This window comes from Periophthalmus magnuspinnatus, chromosome 7 (genome assembly GCF_009829125.3).
Source record: "Periophthalmus magnuspinnatus isolate fPerMag1 chromosome 7, fPerMag1.2.pri, whole genome shotgun sequence".
NCBI lineage: Eukaryota > Metazoa > Chordata > Actinopteri > Gobiiformes > Gobiidae > Periophthalmus > Periophthalmus magnuspinnatus.
In genome coordinates this window covers 21,285,307-21,306,474 of record NC_047132.1, presented here as the reverse complement: position 1 = coordinate 21,306,474, position 21,168 = coordinate 21,285,307, and the positions used below count along the sequence as shown (strand labels likewise).

At 39.4% G+C, this 21,168-nt stretch overlaps 1 protein-coding gene across 5 annotated transcripts in view; it reads left to right on the top strand.

The window, feature by feature from the left end:
- The window catches only part of agrn (agrin), a 362,945-nt gene that overhangs the window by 219,286 nt on the left and 122,491 nt on the right, over positions 1–21,168 (top strand). For all 5 annotated transcript variants that reach the window (XM_055222859.1, XM_055222858.1, XM_055222857.1 and 2 more), the window contains one exon: positions 7,875–8,090. In XM_055222859.1, coding sequence (XP_055078834.1) covers positions 7,875–8,090 — 216 coding nt within the window. The remainder of the gene's footprint in view (positions 1–7,874; positions 8,091–21,168) is intronic.

Genomic DNA, 21,168 nt, shown 5'->3' with positions numbered 1-21,168 from the left:
AAGGCTCACTTCATAAAGAACAAACATTGTTTATTGAGAATGACTTAGGTAAGGGGGGGCTAAGGTCAGAGCCTTTTAACAGTGGAGAGTGGCCCACACCCCTTAACATGTTTTCTTCACAGTTTTAAATGTAGTTAGCCCCTGTAGTGACTTATAAATCCTAATATGGATTTTTATTTATTTATTTATTTATTTATTTTTTTATTATAGTCTCATTTTAACGCCTCTGTGGTTTCCATTTGAACATTTAAAAAAATTGGATGTGCTAAGAAAGTGGGACAAAAATCTTTGGGGGAGCTATGGGGGTGCATTGGCCATTCTAAGGGAGGCTAGTGCCCCCTCAAGTCTTATTTTTACTGTTCTGTGATTAGAATTGAGCTGTGGAGAGTTGAGTAAATTACTTCTATGACTCATTATAGATGCAAACTAAGCACTAAAGTTTTTCATTCTGCCATTTATTTATTGCAGCTCATGGTTTTTTAACAGTGTTGTAGATTTAGAATAGTTTTTGTGGTATAAATCTGCTCTTGGGTTACGGTGTCAGTGGAATAAATTAGTTTCAGGATTATCGTTTATCACCTATATTTACTTCACCAGTATATTGAACTTCAAATTTTGTTATCGTAACAGGCCTACAGAATACACACATTTCCAATACTTTATGAAGCTGTGAGTCTGGTCACTGTCTGAATCTGAGATGGGCTGTGATTGACCGGTGGATTAGCCAATCAGGGACACACATGATCTGTCTGTATAAAAACAAATTTGGCTGCTTACAGGGAAAAAAAAGAAAGGAAATAAAAATCACAGGGGCCTGAAAAACACTGCGTATTTCAGCAGAATCAATGAACAAAGCTCTCAACACTCACCAAAATATACTGCCCAAGCTCCAGTGAATGATAATTAGAATGCAGAGAACAGTTCCTCAAAGCTAAATGCTAAATTTGTTATTATTCCACCCATATTGATATCCGCTTTATAAGTCTGAGTCACCTTGAAACCATTCTGGCAGACTTAGACAGTGTATAAATACTGTTCAAACAATGCAAAAAATCCACCAATGCCCTGCAGAGAGCATCAGGTTAAAAAGGACAACTTCTCATTCCTTTTTAACGTTGTGTCTGGGGCAACAGTAGCTCAGTTGGTTGTTTGGCCACTGAGCCGAAGGTTGGCAGTTTAAATCCCACTCCCACAGATGAATGCTGTCAATGTATCCGTGGGCAAGACACTTAACCCACATTGCCCCCAGTGTCCGTGTACACTGGCATATGAATGTGTGAGTGAATGGGTGTTTCCTTGATGTAAAGCGCTTTGACTGCCTTGAAGGTGTAAAAGCGTTATATAAAAATGTGACCATGTACTATGCGACCTATGATGTAAGTCACAAGAGACATTTTTCAACCGATGGTGTGACTACATGTACAAAAGCAAGATGGCTCTCGACCTAGACATCAGATGCTTATTTATGGTTGTACATTGTAACACCCACACTTTCTTATGTCATAATTCCTTCCGCCTGTCCCTTAATCGTGATGTCCGCTACCCGAGGCTCATGTCGTGTTTAATGCCTGAGCTATCCAAACAAGAACCTAGTGTTACCTGTGACAAGCTCTGGTCAGACATGCTGTCTTCTCCCCCAATGGGATTTGCCAACTCAGCCTGCGGAGGAGAAAATAAATGCATGAAAGTGGAGCTTTTAACGCTGCAGGGATGGACAGAGATTACCTTACACTGTTGCGTGTACGCGCTCACACAAGTATACAGCTCTCACGGCCGCTAGTGAGCCTTTATTTGTGCAAAGAGTGGTGTAGGATGGAGTTTGTTACAGTATTTGTGCGGTAAAATGACTGTGGAAAAGCATGCTTTGAAAGGACAAAATTATATCATATGTGTGGTGCGATGGTTTTAGCTTGTTGTTGTTTTTTGGGCTGTAAATGTTGAATAAAAACATACCTGGATTTGTGTTCTGCTACATTCACCTCCTTCCCACATCCTTATAAAATTATCAACTCCCTTTGTATAAAACGATTCGATTCTCGTGCAAGAAAAACTCCTGCGTGTTTTTGAAGTCTGTATACCTTCACAAGACTCAATCGGATCATTTTAATCCTAAAGTTTTTTTAATAGGCGCTGTTATGCATAATATGGAGCGCTTTCATCCACATAACAAAGTCTTGGCAATTATTCTTTGTCTGTGCAGCTGGATTGTTCAAAGTCAACAATATACTTGATCGTAATACTGTTAACAGCAAGTGTTTTGGGGAATTAAAAGCATGCCATTAGGTTATCTCCGGGTTATTGCTTTGCCTGCGTGTACCACTGTATGGCATTAAACTAATAATCTATGACCATGGAGATGCCATTAAGCCTAGTTACAGATCAGACATGATGAGATGTTACCACACTCACACCAAGATCTATGAGAGTGTAAATGTAGATCAGTGGAATGTCACACTGTGGAAAATTTCAGGCCAAGTAGAACATCTCCATGGAGACAAGCAGGTTAGCAGATGCACCTTTAACTATTTGCATTGGTTCTGCTGAAGTTGAACTCTTTCCTCCCTATAGCCCGCACTATGCAGAATCCCTGCCCTTGCTCTGCACAGCTGAAACCTGATCAGGCTTTTTTTTGCTGGTATAGTAACACCATAACTGCGGGACATGTCCTCATCCACACAGCTGTCAGCTTTCTTCAATCTTTCCAAAAACTGCCAATCACTGGAGTTCATGACCGACACACTCCACATTACCTGTTGACAAAAAATTTTTTTAGTACCCTGTCAGTGAACTTGGATTTCCAGTCCCTCCAGATAACTTGGCTTCTTGTTAAAAATCGGAAGTGTCAAATGTTCGTGTCCCGAGGAGCTGGTGAATTTTCCCAAGGAAGAACGGATCACTCCACAAGTATTCCGTTTGTGTGCCTGGTCTGGGCTGCACTTGATACCTGGACTTTGAGACTGCAGGCAGCTCGGTGTCAGCCTTTTGTCAGTCTGGATGGCTACAGGCGAGAAGGAAAACATAGCTCCAGAGATCTAACCAACTTTAGCTGACGTGCTCATTTTTATGCTAACTGGGTGTCCTGTTCGCAAGGAAAGCAACATTTTAGTGCATTTCAGGTTATAATCGTAGTGCTAATTTGCATGCTATGTCGATGTGCGATGTTCGATAAAATCTCGCATGTCTAGCCCTGTCACGATAAGTGCGATATATTGCTGAAATAAATATAGGCGATAAACGATAAGAGCAGATTTAAACCACAAAAACTGTTCTAAATCTACAATATTGTTAAAAACAAAAACAAACAAACATTGTACTGCTTCGTGAACATAACCCACACCGACCCAAGACTGAGGTGAAATAAGGCAATCGGTTTCCAGAGTACTTTTTGTAATCAATACTAATAGTTATTTCCAGTGAACATATTGGCTTCATTTGAGTATTTATATGTTTGCAGATGGTTGTTGCTTCTTTATATAGTGTAATACAATATGGGGTCTTTGTAAGCTTATTGGCTTGAGACCAGTATCATATAGTTTTACTGCCAAATCCACAGAGACAATAAACTATCGCTACTTTCCTTGGCTATATTTATTTTAAACTTGGCACAGCAAAAAATTTACTTCATAATAGTAAAAATGCATGTTTTTATTTAAAATGACTGACCTGAGACATTTTTAACATATATACACACGTTAGAATATGGTTATTTTGATATAGTAGGGCAAGACCTGTCACGATAACAAAGTTTGAAGTTCGATATATTGATGAAGTAAACCATAAACGATAATATTGAAACTTATCATTAACAAAATAACCCAAGAGCCGATTTAAATCATAAAAGCTATTCTAAATCAACAATATGGTTAAACAACTATATTAAATTGCAGGATGAAACTCGTTATGAGTCTTAGAACTTATTAATTCAACCTTTTTGCAGCTTAAATCTTACCATAAATCCAAAAAATAACAAAAAATGTCCCAGTAGTGCAAAGAAAATGTACACACGATAAATGTTGACCCTGAAAAATATTGTTCCAGCTTTCATATATTGAACGATAAGTTGATATAGTAATTATCGAGACAGGCCTTAATAGTGCCAATCATTAACGACATCTTTCTGAAAGTTTATGCAACAAAGAGTAATTTCATGTATATGCAGCACAAAAAAGGGACTTGCATTAATACACAAAAACACAGTAGAGGTTATAGTGCACAGGTCGCCCAATGTTGTCATACTATTTCTGGTACACAAGGTGCTATTGAACCATATTCTCACCTCTGTAGCTTTCCCATACACCTGTCTGCCCCCCTCCCCTCGCACCTCGCACCTCGCACACATGTGACTCCTGTCGATCCCGTGCACTTCATGTCACTCCGCTCCACAGCACTAGCCCTTCACGCTAACATGTCACCGTGCCTCGGATCTGTGCGTGTGCGCGTAATGCCTTCTACTACTACTACCTCCCAGACAGAATACAGATGCGCTTTCCTCCATACCCCCCCCTTCGCCCCTCCATGGCGTGTGATCCTGCCACAACACAGAGAGGCTCAGGTATCGCTGTCAGGGCGCTCCCACAGGGAACACTGGGCAAGTCAAAAACAGCCTCATCGCCTGTCACTCCACGCGCAGAGCAGACAGTGTAGGAAGTGTCTATGCTACGCACGAGCAAGCATGCGAGCAAAGAGAGAATTTGAAAAAAAAAAAAAAAAAAATGAAATTGGGTATGCTTGCCAGACGTGCCAGGGGGTTCTAAATGTGTTAGGAACATTTTCATTCCATGTGACTTACAAAGTTATCATTTGCCAGATACTGATGTTAACACGGTCAAAGCAAAAACCTGCACGTGACTACACATAATATCAGGTTGAATTGTTGCAGAATACCTTTTCAAATCCTTAACTATACTTAACAGACCCAATTACATCCTGTCATTGTTCCTCTGGGCTATTGTGAGGACTGATTGCAACAGCAGGTAAAGGAGTAATCAAAAGACCCAAATTACCATATCGCCATGGTAATAGTTTACAGTGATGACATCAAATACGAACGAAAAAACAAACAAAAATTTAAAAAATGAAGTATAAAACATTTCTGAACCAAAACTGCAAAATATTCTGGAAATGTGGTAAAAAGTGTGAAATAATTGGCGGTGGTCTTTGGACTCCATGGAAGCTGCACAACCCCATCACCCCACCCTTCTCTCCTTCTCTCTCTCCCTCTCTCCCTCTGTCTCCACTGTCCGCTGTTCACAGTCACTGCCCCAGCTGTGGGACATGCCACCTGCTCACTGGTCTGAGTGGACATGGTGGATGCTCCAGTTCTGGCCTGGGAGTCTCTGATAAGAGCAGCTGTGTCTAACATGTATATCCTCTGACTGCATGTCCCTGCTTCAGAGGACTGTTTCACCCCCCGTCATGTGCTTCGGCCCATAGATTTCCAATCAGGTGTGCCATCTCCTAAAATGGCTCTACCAGCGGGCTTGCCTCAGCTGTCAAGAGTTTGCATTGTGAAGGCCTTTTACAATAATTACTATATTGACTTTTTACTCAATATATGAAGAATGAGAATAAATTGTTTTCTGGACTCAATATTTGCAAGTGGGGAACATTTTAATAACCAGTTATAACAATGGCTCATTATTTATTGGCTTTTAGAATATAGGATGTGATGATGGGGAAAAGAATGCAGAAAATCAGTGAGACTTTTACATGTGGCACATTCTTACAAAAATCAGCATATTAACAAGAAGTAGCTGTCCTATGTCCATTATAGCTTACATAATTTGTGATGTAATTTTGTCAATGATGCTTTTAGATGTTCAGTCCCAAGTTGTATGTAGTGTGTGTAAATGCAATCTCTCTATAGCTCTAGTTAATAAAGGGTGTACCTATCGATTATCATGTTTAGAGTCACTATAATACGGTCAGATTAATATGGCACTATTTTTTTCATATCAATTTCAGTTTCCAAATGCAGTATTGCGACAGTTCCACATACGTTGATGCCATTGTCCCTAATGCAGTCAGACATCCTGTTTGAGCGATGTCCAACAAAGTTTAGCGTTTGCAGTTTCACACCTGATCAAAGCCGGGGACGCCATGGAAAGTACAGGCTCAGAGTCTTAGGAGCGGAGAGCGCGGTGGCTTAGGATGTTTGGCTAACCTTGTGTTGTGTTTTCTTCCTGGACGGTGGATCACATCGATGTTTTGTATCTCTTCTAGGGATAAAGCCAACTGTCCTCAGTCGTCTGCATTGATTTTCTTGGAGTTTTTTATCTTTAGTTGAAGCCAATTTTTTCAATAGACACAGCAGGGGGCGAGGGGAGTGGGTGACTATGCCTGGCTAGACAAATTCTCCTTTGGATGAATTGGCGGCATCTGTTTTTCTTTGCTCTCTAGGATCACTGCTAATCCCCGATGCGCTGGTGGTGTTGAACTGTGTCTGCTGATTCAAGGGAACTTTTAGTGCGGCTAAAGCCAGTCATTAAAACTTTACTAAGGACAAGCGCACTGCAGTAGAAAACTAAATGGAGTCTATAATTAGCTCACTTGGGTCTATTAGAAATGCATTTAATTAATACAGTGAGATGCGGTGTTTACTGGCCTGTGCAGTGGTGAAATTGTGGCGCATGATTATCCCAACCAAGAATAAAAAAGTAGTTACAAGCTGTAGTGACACTGGACTACGTTTGGCAAAAATCTAATTATAATTTTTCTCTGACAGCGATGTTTTTGCAATCAGTTATGAAGAACTTTTTGACAATTTGATTTAGCAATGAAAGAGCCAGTATCATAACCATCTGATTTGTGTTGTGTTAATTGGACAGTGAAAATATACTTAATGCTGCGAGAATGACAACGTGACAGTGCTCGTCAACATATTAGCGGAGGAATGAGGCTGAGGAAAAAAGCAATATCAATGAAGGAAATTAAAATGTTTTTTAGATGCTTTTTGGGAAAGAATCCAAGCTCATGTTTTTAATCCCTGAAGGGAAATTCTCAAACATTATTAAATGTTGATGCATTATTGAAACTGTATGTAAGGGCTTTTCTCTACTAGGAGCATGCTAGAATATAGGAATGTTGATATATTGTGATATTAAATTTGGTAACAGTATTGATATTGTTAGCTGCTATTTCAATGTCACTGAGTGTTTTTTGTGACAGCGCTACAATTTTGATGCTTGTGTAGAGAAAAGAAACTTAATGCAATATATTTGACACAGTTGCTGGTTTGATTATTCAGATTTGTGTATTTATTAGAGATCGACCGGTATGAGTTTTTTCATGGCTGATGATGATAGTGATTGTTTAGAATCCAGAACAACCGATGTCCGCTAAGCTCTGCCGATTTTTTGGGGGCCGATATGTTGGGCAGATTATTTTCCTCGAATTATGTCATTTAAAGTTACTACAAACTCACCCCAAGCTCTTTTTTTTTTTTTTACCACAAACCTATAAGAGAACTGTGTAGTCAAGTTTTGTGCTGCTATCTCTTCACTTTTTGTGTGTTTTTAGGCAGCAGATTGACCAAAACAAAATATCGGCCTATTCTGGAGTTGATGTGCTAAAAAGTACAAATATCGACCCTAGTATTCTCTATCTCTAGTATTTATTCTTTTGTGGAGGTAGTGCTTCAACAAATGCTGTTATTTAACTCTATTAGGTTCCTAAAATAGTGATGTATTACTGAATAACATGGTCAATACATTGATTATCACATAAATAAATAGTAAATAGTGTTGTCGTATCATGAGCCGTGTATTGAATCGCGAGGGACTTTGTGATTCCCGGCACTCCTCCCCCACCAAGCTTCATTTTGATTTCATTACACCAACCCCAGTTCTTATCTTTATTCCTCTCATCCTTTCCAGGCTGCAGAGGGATGCTGTGCGGTTTCGGCGCCGTTTGCGAGCGTAACCCGACTGACCCATCCAAGGCTGAGTGTGTGTGCAAGAGAGTGGAGTGCCCCCTGCTGGTGGCTCCTGTCTGCGGCTCTGACTCCTCCACCTACACCAACGAGTGCGAGCTGGAGAAAGCCCAATGCACCAACCAGCGGCGCATCAAGGTTCTCCGCAAAGGGCCGTGCTGTAAGTCTCCGCTCTTCACCCACTCTCACACCCTTTAAATAGACCTTATAATGAATTCAGTTAGGCCGCCAGAGCAGCCGCTTCCAAGTGCATTTGCTATTTCCAGTACTGCACGGGGAAACTCTCAACCTTCTTATGCGCTGTTTCGAAGTAGTTGGCAACGCGATAAAGATGTGTTTCGAAATCTCATGAAGGCTATTAAGTCAGAGTAAAAGTGTTTTGGAAGGTAACGTTTGGAATTAACGTCCTATATATGATGATTTAATGTGAAGAAATAAATGATTGTGAGGATGGAGTTGCCAGGAACTAGACCAAGTGGAAGACCGTTGCATGTATTATTTGAGCGCTGGACAATTGTAGTTCTGATTTCACTTTATTACAAAGATTAGATGCTGACAAACAAGACAGATACATCATGAGAAGTAACAAAGACACAAAACATTATATCTCCTTAATTAGTAAGAGAAGAGACAGATTACTCTTGACTATGACGAATTACAGATTTACATCCAAAAAGTGATAAGTGTAAGTGTAAAATCATAGAAGACTTGTACTGTCTATACTGCAGTGTCTTCAAAAAGCAAAAATGAAAATATATTTCTATCCTTCCTTGATGAAATTTACTCAACTATATTTTCAATTGTAGCACAGCTTATAATAAAAATGGCTTGTTTGCACTCCTTTTTGAGCTCAAATAAGAAAAAATATGAGAAAAGTTTAGTAAGTGTTCTGGATGTCTTTATGTCTAAATACATAAATGAAAAATGAATGAAAAATGGTAACAGTGTATTTATTTCCATTTATAACGTAAATATCAACATTGCATTAATATAACATAAATCATTTTTTACTTTTTTATCAGAGACGAAAAAGTACTGTGCAATTCAAGTGCCTGCATAGGGCTGCAATCAATTAGTCACACTACGGGACATGTATTATAAAACTCTGAACATTTCATAACATGATTTTCCAGCAACGTGTGTACTGAAGTACATGTTGTTTCAGTTTTTTGGGGGGGGGTTTATGATTGACCCCAAAAAAATATTACTGTATTGTTTTGTATTCAATAATTAAGTTAAAAATACAAATCCATAAAAAGGCAATGAAAACAGTCTCTATCATAAACCCCTCATAAAACATTATCCAATTGTACAGTGTCTTAAGCTAATTGGATTCATTGTAACATCTTTAGCCACTTTTGAGTTTGATCAAAAGGATTTTATCATGCATTGTGGAAAATTAAAAAAAAAGCAATCTGCAGACCAATTATCATGCAAACACAACCCACACCTCCAATCCAAACAAAAATTAGATTAAGATTGGGTTTATTCATGCTTATTTATTAAGACCAATTGAAAAGTTACTATACAGCACAGCTAAATAACCTGCCTTAAATCAGTTCAGCATTTTTATCACGCTTCTCCTCTAATATTCACATGTGTGAGAGGAGCTCCAACACATGGGACAAGTCAGCTGATTTTGTTGATGTCAAGCCCCTCCCACGTCTGGCTTTTAGGCCAACAACAACAAAGTCTTCTTACTAGAGATAGACACCCTGACACTCACGCCCTCCTCACCTGTCCCCTCTGCTCCGCCCTCCTTCCAGCTGTACGTTCCTATGTGTGTGTGTGCGCGCAGTGCCCATGTGTATTAAAACGGGTCATTTAGTGTGTCAGTCAAATGTGAATCAGAAGCTAGACGAGGCACTTTTGGAAAGGTGGGGCACGGCAGGTGATGCTCAGTGACTTTATGGCCAGTTGCCTTGTCCCTGAGTGTTGGACAATTTAAATATATTAAATAAGAGCTAAAATGACTACAGTTTCCATGTTGTATGTGGAAATTTAAGGAACACTGAAATATAATGTTGTTTTATTTTCTAATAATAATAATATTTTTCTCACAGACCACTAGGGGGCCACAGTTTGTGTTGCACTGTTTTAGAGTGACGATCAAAATTGCTTGTGGGCAATGATGTAAGATACAATGTACACAATTAGTCGTACAACCTCACGTTTGACACTGATATTCCAATATAATCTTTTCATTTGAGTTGGACAGTTGAAAGGGGTGTTTTACTGGCAGCTTAACTAAATGTTTTGTTTATCTGAGCTTTGCCACAAAATCTTGGAAACATATGGGGGCCATTCATGTCGTGGTCCGTGGAGCAGGGGTGAGTGCCTGTTATATGAACTGTTGCCATTAGCCGTATTGAGCGCTGTGAGAGGTGAAATTGGTGCCTTTGATCCAGAGAAAGATCAATGTCAGTATAGGATCAGTGAATGTACAATATTTCAGAAAGTAATCTGACCCGAGCTGGCAGCTTCCATTAGGCTTCAATCAGAGAGCTGCAGAAAGGCCAGGCAGTAGAGGTGTGTGCTGCGGGACGTGTGGAAAAGAGGAGGCTGGCGAGGAAGTTTACTCTATTATGTTGTACCCAAGTCACATTATTGACTTGGGTACAACATTCTGAGTTAGTATTAGAAGTTCAAAGCTTTAGATGGATTACAGGACTTCTTCTAATACTATTTAAATACATTCTGTATAACGATGGTTGATATATAAAAATATATATTATGATATTGCTTTTGCTGTTTTGGCGATATGAAGAACTAAACTATTGAACATATATTCTGTAATGATAAGTGTTTACAGGTACATTTTATCTATTTTAGACAGCCATAATATCCTACAAATATCATCAATAACATGATAGAAAATTCCAGTTTGGCCCACTCTTTATTCTGCCAGGGTTAGGCTGATATTTGTCTCTTGTTTTGCCTTATTCTTGTCCATCTCAAGACCCATAGTCGTCGTCTAAACTCCATGCTATCACGATTCCTCATCAACTTGCTCAAATGAATTTCAACTTTTGTATTATCATTGTCCCTTTCCATACCTTATATCTCTGCTGTAATAATGCTTCATCCGCATATCCTCATCTGAAGTATGAAAATTAAAATCCTCCCATTTCTAACACTGCCTGAATAAATTTGATTAGCAAATCTGCATCGAGGCTTAAGTTGATATTGTTTGGTTTGGCTTTTCTCAGTGGAACTAACCCTAGCCAATCTTCAAATCTGCAATATCCCGTTAGCGGCACTAAATGGGCCATTATTGTGAAGAAAATGGATTTATATTAGGCTCGTTCCTCACACAACAGCCCCTTCTCTTCCTGCATTTATCCTTCCAATAATAAAACACGTTCCCATTATGTCCAACCCATTGTCTCTCCAATATGGCCACTCTCCCAGTGCTTAAGCGCCACCTGCACTCTCGCCGAACAAAAAGTGCGCTTCTCCCCCAGGCCCTGCGGCGGGTGCATGGCTCTCGTTGCCACTCTTTAGAATAGCAGGACGGTTCCAGCTCGTGAGGGGGGTCCTGCCAACATTGCGCTGCAGTAGCTTGGGTAAATAGCCCTAGTATATTGTCAGTGTGGAGTCTGAGCTGCCAGTGTGGGCCCAGTGCTGATTTCAGGGCTCTGATTACAGTACCTGGCACTAATGATGAGCGCTGTGAGTGTTCAGAGAGGGAGGAGGGGGGTGGAGTGGCTGCAGTAGATGGGAGAGAAATGGACATGAGGAATAAATGAGTGTGTGTTGAAATAATAGGTGCAGTTTTATGCAGAATACACTCCAAATTGAGAAATTCGAGGCTGGGAAGTTTGCTTTGATCAGCTGACAGTAACGGACTTGAGCAGTAGTGGTTCAGTCGTTAGAGTATTTGTCCAAAAACCCAAAAGTTGATGGTTCAATGCCGCTGTTGACTAGTGAATTTGGTTGTTGTGTCTTTAGGCTAAGCATCAAGTCTAGGTGTGAGTGATTTTAGAGGTTTGGAGTTTGTAGTTTTGCAGTTTTCCAAAGTTATTCTTCACTTACCTTATGCATTCTGAAAATCCTATTCACCGTGATGAGATTATACGTGCTTTTCACAACTTTCAGAGACCAGATTGTGTTTTGCCATCGCGGTAATGCTAACAACAACTAGCATTCTAGCTCACACTTCCTGATTACTGGACAATAAAATGCTTTAGAATTAGATGTAGGCAGAATGCAGCAAACAAATTTTGATCTCAAGAGCTGCTTATACAATATATCTGTACTGGGGCAAGACAAACTTCGCTCAAATACAGGGCCTTTAAGAAAACGATATCTGCAATAAAAGCCAACCTGGTGCTTTCAAAGGAGATACTTGTCAAATATGGGCAACTGATCCAAACTGCATCAAAGAAAAGATTATCCAATATTTTTTACCTGATTAAATTATTCATTCACCTTAGATATTCTTCGGAGATTAGTTTTCGTTTCATGTTTCCATCATTGTTCTTTAAACTCATATCTCTTTGTATGCCCTAGACTCTAAGTACAGAAGTGTAATAATAATAGTGTAGGGAGGTCTAAGGCCATCAACAGCCCTGCAATTACCTCTGCCAACTCCCGCGGCCCAGACACTCGCACACAATAAATAAGTACAACATATTCATAATGACACTGCTAATGATAGTATTGCTGTACACTCGTTGGCAGACTTCCCATAATGCATTGCAGCTGTGAAGGAGACTCATAACCGTATTTCCAGTCCTCTGTTAGCTGCACTTTGAATGTATAGCAGTGTAATTGGTGGTGACCTGCTGCTAATAAATGGGATTTTGTTCAGGTCAGGGCACACATTGTAACAAGGTTGGGATTATTTAACATAACGCACAGGATAAAGCTATTAACCTACAGGTGCAGCTAGGTGAGTTTAGTATGACAGACGGCAGAGGAATGTACTGAATATCAAAATGGATGGTACAGACAACATATTGTATTTTTATATAACATATAACACATAACTTGTACTTTTACATGATCTGTTTTGTATAAGGTATAATAAAATGAATAGTGGTAGTAGTATTTTGCATGTCTCCCAGCAAGAACACGTTGTGTTTGATACCTGGAGCGTACGGGGTTTCTATATTCCTCCTATTTTCGAAACCCCAGGCGTTCATTGTTACACAAAAGTTACAACAATATATATTCATGGGCTTCAAGCTATGGCATTGGTCCTGCATCGTTATAGAGATTAAGCAATTCATATACAAATATCATTCTGTGTTTTGCATAGAGAAAGGTCATTTTGAAACTTTCACATTATTTGCCTCGAAACCAATGAATATAACACAATGATATAATTGAATATTAAGATGTAATCCCTGTAACAGCAATTGCTCAGAGATGTTTTGCGTTTTTTGTTATTTTCTTGGGCAGGACACTTCATGTACTATCTGTAGTAGTAGTAGTCATAGTCGTAGTAGTAGTTCAAATTGCTTTACAGAATAAGAAAGACATTAAAAATCGCAATACAACAAATCAAAACATAAGTAATCAAAAATAATCACCATAAAATGAACATGCAGTGCAGAATAAATATTTTTTTAAAGATATAGTAGTAGTGGTAATTAGGGATGGGACGATATACGATAATATCGTTAATCGCGATAAATAAGGTCCGCAATTAATCGTTCGTGGCATTTTTTAATAATCGCGATCATTGTGCACGATTATAATCGCCTTTACGGCATCACACAGCCTCATGTTTCCAGTTCCAATACAACGTTTATATGTTAGTTCTGGTGTTTGCCCACTCTGACATAGCAATGACACTTGTAGCTTCTGTGCTTATGGCTGTCTGAACTATATTCTGTCAGATATCAACAATAAACAAAGTCTGATCCGTAACTCTCCACAGGAACGTACCAGTGCGCGCCTCACCCGTGCGCACAGATGAGACGCTAATGTGTGTACATCTTAGATTTTTACCTACAATAATACAAACTGCAGAATAAAACAACACCTTTTAAACAATAGACAAATTAAGTCTAATTCATACAGCTGAACACAAATGTGCCAGAGCGCACGGTCCGAATGCGCACTGTGTGCACAGGAGCAAAGCTAACGATTATACACGGTATAATTTACGTACAATTAAGTCAATAGCAGAATAAACCACGCTTACCGATCGAGAACAGCATCCAATCCATCAAAAAATAAGGTCCTTTACTCCTGAGTCCACTGTGGGATCTTTAATCTTTGCCATGAACCGCTCCAGGTCCGAGATGCCTCTAGTTTAACTTGTACAAACATCCACAGTGTCCTCGGTCACGTACTCCCTTTGGTTTGTCTGTTTCGTCATGTTTAAAACGCAAAACAACAGTGCGTAAAATGCGCCATTATGCACACATTTCTGCATCCACTCGTTTCCCAATTCACCAAAGTGCCTTAATTTAAAAAAAATTAAGTCTTCGTCGACGGGCACTTGCGTCACTTCCGGCGCAACAAGGACCGGTCCATTTCTCCAGCATGACATTGAGGAGTACACATTTTCTTCCGGGTACGTCTGTTTACGGAAAACCATGGCATGTGATACGTCATCCTGTCCCGCTGCTCATTGGCTGTCTGCGGGCTCAGTAACCCACAACCCCCACCTTATTGGCCAACATTGGTGTCAATCACAAGCTAATACGTGTGTTTAGCACTGGGGAACAAAGTTGGCGCTGTCAGAAGTTTATTATGCCTGAAATCGACTAAAGAAAGGCAAAGAAGTGACGGAGCAGATTTCATATTTGGAGTACTTTCCTGCAGCAGATTGGACATAATTTCTTGACTGGAATATATTCTCTGGACCTTTACGGAACAAATGAGACCAACGTTGTGTGAATATGTTGATGTTTGACAGAACCAGAGCGCTCAATGGTAAGTGAAGTCCAGATTCACACTTTGTGACTTTTCTATAAAAACGTCTTTCCTGTCAGCACTGTGGTGATTGCAGGTGAAAATGGTTTGCATATCCAGAAAGACAAGCGCCGCAGCTTTCATTTGATGTGTAGATTGTTTGTGTGGGTGACGCAGAAGTGTATGTACATTGCTGTAAAGTTGTAAAGTAGGCCCGGGCCGTCGGAACGTTAACAGGTTAATAATTATCGCGATAATATCGTTAATCGCGATTATTTTGGCCACGATAATCGTGAGTCTAAAATTTAATATCGTCCCATCCCTAGTGGTAATACAAATAGAAGTAATACAAGTAGTAGTTTGAAAAGAGTAAGAGTAGAGTAGAAGTAAACTTTATTCTTCTTAGTCATACAGAAAAACCTTATCTTCATATTTACCAGCTCTACTTTCATGAAGCATCATTTTTTTATGTGAGTGATGTCCTGTTCTGCCTTGCTCTACCTCTTACCACCTCTTTTCATGTGTGCTATTTATTTTCAGCTACATTTGTACGCCGTGGTCAATTCAATACGAGCAATTATTGTCAAGTATGTGCCTACTTATCCAGCTGTCGTGCGCCGGTTTATTTACCTTTGCTTTTATTGCTACAGCCCTGCTAAAAGCTCCCACACACGGCCAAATGACTCTAGTCAATGGGCAGCGCAATGGCTGAGGGCTCCAGTACAAGGATGAGAGGTCTGCGTATCTATTTGATTTGTGTAAAAGCGGCCGTGACATGAAGGCAGAGATTTGGGGATAGTTAGGCTAAGAGATAAGAGGATAAACTGTATATGGCCAAGACCAAAGCAAGGCAAGGCAAGTTTATTTGTATAACACAATTTGTACACCAAGTAATTCTATTTACAGAATAAGAAAGAGATTAAAACATATATATTTCAAAAAACGATATGCTTTATGCCACTGAGACAAAGCAGGAGAATACCACTAAACCATTTAAAATAAAAAGCATAAGCTGCAACAAATAAATAGCAAAATGAACCAATAATCACCCATAGAAGTTATTTATTCTAGTCTCTACAGCTCAAATCTTACATTTTCACATAAAAATGGCAAAAATCCCCCCACTATTACAAAAAATAAATCCCAAAATATATTTTTCTATCTTTCATATATCAAATGAAGTTGATTTAGTAATTATCATGTTCTAATGATAGCTGTTCTGTCCATAGTTGTTTCCAAAATGCTTTAATTATAACAATAATAATACATCAGATTTATACTGGACATCCAATTACGCTTTACCATTATATGCGCTTCTTTAATGAACTGATAACATATTAAATGTGGACTCTTTCTAGACTTTAGCAGTGAGCCTCATTCAAACAAGTATATTCAATAATATACATGGTGAGTAATACCTGGATAGTATTTGGATGGAGAGGGGTCAGCTGAAGTCAAGTGCCATGTATTCATTCTTTTTCCACTAAATTTAAGCAGCACACAGGGTCTGGATGGGTCATTCTGCAAAGATTACGGAGTTGTCAGGTGTGATGGAGGAGTGGTGAGTAGAGCCAAAGGAGGCTGGAGGCTGGTACGTGCTGAGGAGAGCAGGAGCCCAGGGAAGCACAGTACTTTTAACTTGAAGAATACCGTGGGCGGCTGGATTGGTGCTTTTGTGCACAGCCCGGTTTGACTCATTCCATTTGAATGGCGGGGTAAGTGAATTGGCCGACGTTCTGAGAAGCTGTCATGTCCAATTCAAATCAACTCTCCGAGTGTTATCTGGTCCTCAGGAGAGCAGACAAAAGAAGTTTTTCTGCTAGATTATCCCCTTTTTACTGGACGCCTTTTTGACTGAGGATTTGTTAAAGCAGGGGCAGGTTCTTCACACTCGTCAACGTTAGATAGCTCCCACAGGCAAACTTCACTTTTACTCCAAATTCAACCGTAAAAGTGTTGATTTCTTGGCTATCAGAGCTACAACATGAAGGCTGAAAATGTTTTGGCAAAAGTGATCAAATGTACCACGATGTACAACCTTTTATCCAGACTGCAAATGTGCGATAATAAGAAATGTGTTTGAAAGCTACTTCTGCATGCAATTGGTCAGACTTATTTTGGCAAACATTTGGACTTGAAAATTAGTCGTGTAGTGATGTTTTCATGAAAATAATATTTTTTATGTATTACTTTCAAATCGCCCACTTATTATTCTGCAGCCATTAAAATCTGGAGAATATTCCACTATTTTTGTTCGCTTGGCCACTGTATGCTGCCTTCACACCTGATTGCACTGGCTCATTTGTTTTTTGGACGGTATGAGGGTGTCTTATTGAACACTCGTGCGGTCTTAAGAAGAAGGCCAAGAAATGGAAAAAGTCTCAGCTGGCTCCCAATAAAGCGCTGGCTTGTTTTGTTGCTGGTGTGAACGCAATGCAAAGTAATTTTCACCGCTTTAAAAGGAGCATATGTGCTTTAAACCAGCAGGGAAATTGCTATTAAAAGTGTTTATTCTAAGCGCTCATGCAGATATGGAAACACATGCTGGGTAGAAAGGTGAAAAATTGCCTGGTGCTAAATTACAACTGAAGTTTGTTTTTTTTGGTAACTATCTGGAGTTTAAGATTAGGGGGCTTTTAACTTGAAAATGCACAAATCAAGACAAACATTATAACTATTTCAGCTCTTTTTCATGCCAAGTGGCTGCAAGTGATCATCTGGTCTTTAAAGGTTCTGTACCCGATTTTTTCCCAGGTGTTCAAGCTAAATTTGTTTGCCCTAGTACAGATATACAGTTGAAACCAGAAGCTTATGTACACTATATAAAAAGACATATGCTTTTTTTTTTTTTTTTTTTTTTTTCACTGACATGAAATCAGACTAAACTTTTCCTGTTTTAGGTAAATTAGGATTACCAAAATAATTTGTATGTGCTAAATACTGGAATAATGAGAGAAGAATTTTTTTAGACAATTTTTCATTATTTTCTTCAAAGTCAGAAATTCACATACACAACATAATTCAGAAAAAATAACCAAAAATGTACCACTACTGTAAAGAAAAAGTACCTACGATTAATTCTGACCTCCAAAAAGTATTGTTCCATTTATAATATATTGAACCATTAGTCCGCTGTGTGTTACATCAAAATAGAAAGCATTTTATTGTCTGATATTTAGGAAGTGCGTGTTAGCATGCTAGTTGTTGTTAGCTTTACCATACCAGCAAACCTCAGCTCCACTATGCTCTGTTGTTGAAAGCGTTTATAAACTTAATGCACTGCAAACTGTTTAAAATGAACTAGTTTGGTTTTTCATGTTTCAAAGACAGTAAAAATCATTTGCAGTGACTTTAAAGGTGAAACTTCAGCAACTTTACAATTACTCCAACACGGTTCAATGCTCTTCCACATTTGACTTCCCATTTTATTCAAATTGACTGATTAACATGTCCGGCAGTCATTTAAGCTTTTAACGGTAAAGTCTCATAATATCCAAATGGCTATTCTCTTTTGAACTCCCATTAGCCAGACCACACCGTTTAGCTTCATTTGCCTCAACACCGCTATTATCTCGGGACCTTAGTTATAAAATAGTGTCACCAATTACCACATTCAAATGCAGGAGGTCCCCTTAGGCCAAGAGCAAAAATGTGGTTGTCACTAGTTTGTGTCAGACCATTCACTGCTCTTAGGTGCTCATTTGTGTGAACTAAATGTCATTACCTTCATTTATTTCTACATAGACGATTTAAGCAGATCTAGTTTACATTTCCATGGATCAAATGAGCCAATGCGTTAGAGACTGGTTTATTAGCAGTGTTGGGAAACATGTCTTTAGTTACAGAATACTCAGTACCTGTATTAAAAAGCATTTGGTGAATCCTTTCCTTCTAGTGGAGGAGTTCAAGTATCTCGAGGTTTTGTTCACGAGTGAGGGACGGATGGAGAATGAGATTGACAGGTGGATCGATGCAGGGTCTGCAGTGATGCAGTTACTGGATCGAACTATTGTGGTAAAGAAAGAGCTGAGTCAAAAGACAAAGCTCTAGATTTACTGGTCAATCTTTGTTCTTACCCTCAGCTTTCTGTAATGACTGGAAGGGCAAGATCGTGAATACAAGTGGTTGAAATTTGTTTCCTCCGCAGAGTGGTTGAGCGCTCCCTTAGAGATAGGGTGAGGAGCTCAGTCACACTCCTCCATATTGAGAGGAGGCAGCTGAGGTGGCTCAGGTATCTGTTCAGGATGCCTCTTGGATGCTTCCCTAGGGAGGTGTTCTGGGCATGTCCCATCGGGAGGAGCCCCTGGGGAAGACCCAGGACCCACTGGAGGGACTATGTCTCTTGGCCGGCCTGGGAACGCCTTGGGGTCCCACCGGAGAAGCTGGAGGACATGTCTGGGGTTGAGAGAAGTCTGGGAGTCCTTGCTTGGACTGCTGCCCCCGCGACCCTGCCCTGAATAAGCAGAATGAAATGGATGGGTGGTAGTGTGTCATGGTCCAATTTGAGTATTTTATTCTGAATACTTAGATTTCATGCACATTAAGTTAAGTTATATTATAGTCCAAAATATTGAAAACATGTCTGTATTTTGGAATGTCTAAGGCTGTTAAGTTTGATGATCATGTCATGCCTCAAGATGGGAGTGATGGGAGTAATGGGAGCTTGTGAGATAGATTTCAACATGGACCCAATTCCAATTCTGTTTCCTTGACTCCTTGACTCCTCATCTCCTCAGTTTCTTACTTCGTCGTAAATCCCGCTGTCTGAGTAGAGATGGCCATAAAGGACAAAGGCAGGTTATTTCGAATTGGTTCTTTTCTCTCGGTAAACATGATTGACAGCTGTGGAGTATAGAAGGCAAGGAAACAGACTTGAGCCTGGACCAAGAGCAGATTATTCAAGAATAAGATCATTGAAACTCTTCTGAACGTTGAATGTTAAAGCTGTATCACGCGAAATTCCTTTTTCTCTCTGTCTTTACTTGAGCAAGACCCAAGATACTTGAACTCCCTCCCACGAGGCACCACATGCTCTCCAACCTGAAGAGGGGAAGCCAATCTCCTCTAGCTGAGTAGCACAACCCCCTTTGCGCCACTTCTTATACGATCCTCTGCACAATCTGTAGTATAGGCGAAGATGGACAGTAGTAACAACAAGGTGTAGCTCTGTTAGCCACCATATAGTCAATGCAATGAAATGATTTATTTGTCCCTTCATTTCTTAAAGGGTTGTTATGTACATTTCTGAAGGTGGCACGTCTCCTGTATGATTCCATAGTAACAGAAAGTTAAAACCACATTCTGGAACATTCTCTGCGGTGATAGTTAAGTTTTGTGACATATTGGGGAATATTACGGCCAAAGGAACAACATTTCCATAGAAACAATAGGAAAGGCCTTCTTCCAGGCCAGATAAGAGTTAGGTGTGGGGAGATGCGAGCTTGCTAAGTTCTTCAGAGCAATAAAAACAACCAAAATGAAAAAAAACAAAAAACAAAAACACAAAACATTATTTTATTTTAGTCTATTTTCAGCTAAGTTGCTTTCTGTGGCTTTAAAAAGACTAGTATTAATGGGACTTATCGTTACCAGCAGTGGTGAAGTGTAACGCAGTAAAAGTAGGAAAGTACTGTACTACTTTTACTTAACTACATTTGAGAGCAGATATCTGTATTTTCTACTCCACTACAGTTTGAGCAGGACTAAAAAGTAAATGTTTTTTGTTTTTTAATCATATTTTCAGAACTGCTGAGAAGGCTGAAGGTTTATTGAGTTTATTAATTTGAGCAAACAAAAATATACAAACAAAAAGCTGCAAAAAAAAAAATCAATTTAACAAAATTAAGCAAATCTTTATCAAAATCACCACATTCGAAGCTTTATAAGACCTCAAACCTGTGCAACCATAACCTGTGCAAAATACTTTTACTCTTTAAGTACATTTTGAACCAGATACTTTAATACTTTTACTTGAGTTTTTTTTTTGCTGATCTGTACTTTTACTTAAGTATCAAAACGCACTACTTCTTCCACCAATGCTTACAAGTGAGATCAGCAAGGTTACATTTCCGCTGGTCAAACTGTCTGACTGCACAAAATATAATAGCTCCAGATATCATCAAAATTAAAAGGAGTGGCGTGTTTAAATTGGCCCTACAGGAACAGCTGATAACAACACGAAGCGCAGAGGCAAAATTGCTCAGCTAAGAAAAAGAGAAAAAGGGTGAGAATGCACTTTTCATTGAAGAGAGGAGAGGCGCACGGCCGGTGGTAGTGAGTGTGTGTGGGCCTGCACTCCAAACTCATAATATTGAACTTTGAGGCTAGCTGTAAATACGCCGCGGATCTTCCAAGCGTAGTGCACAGCT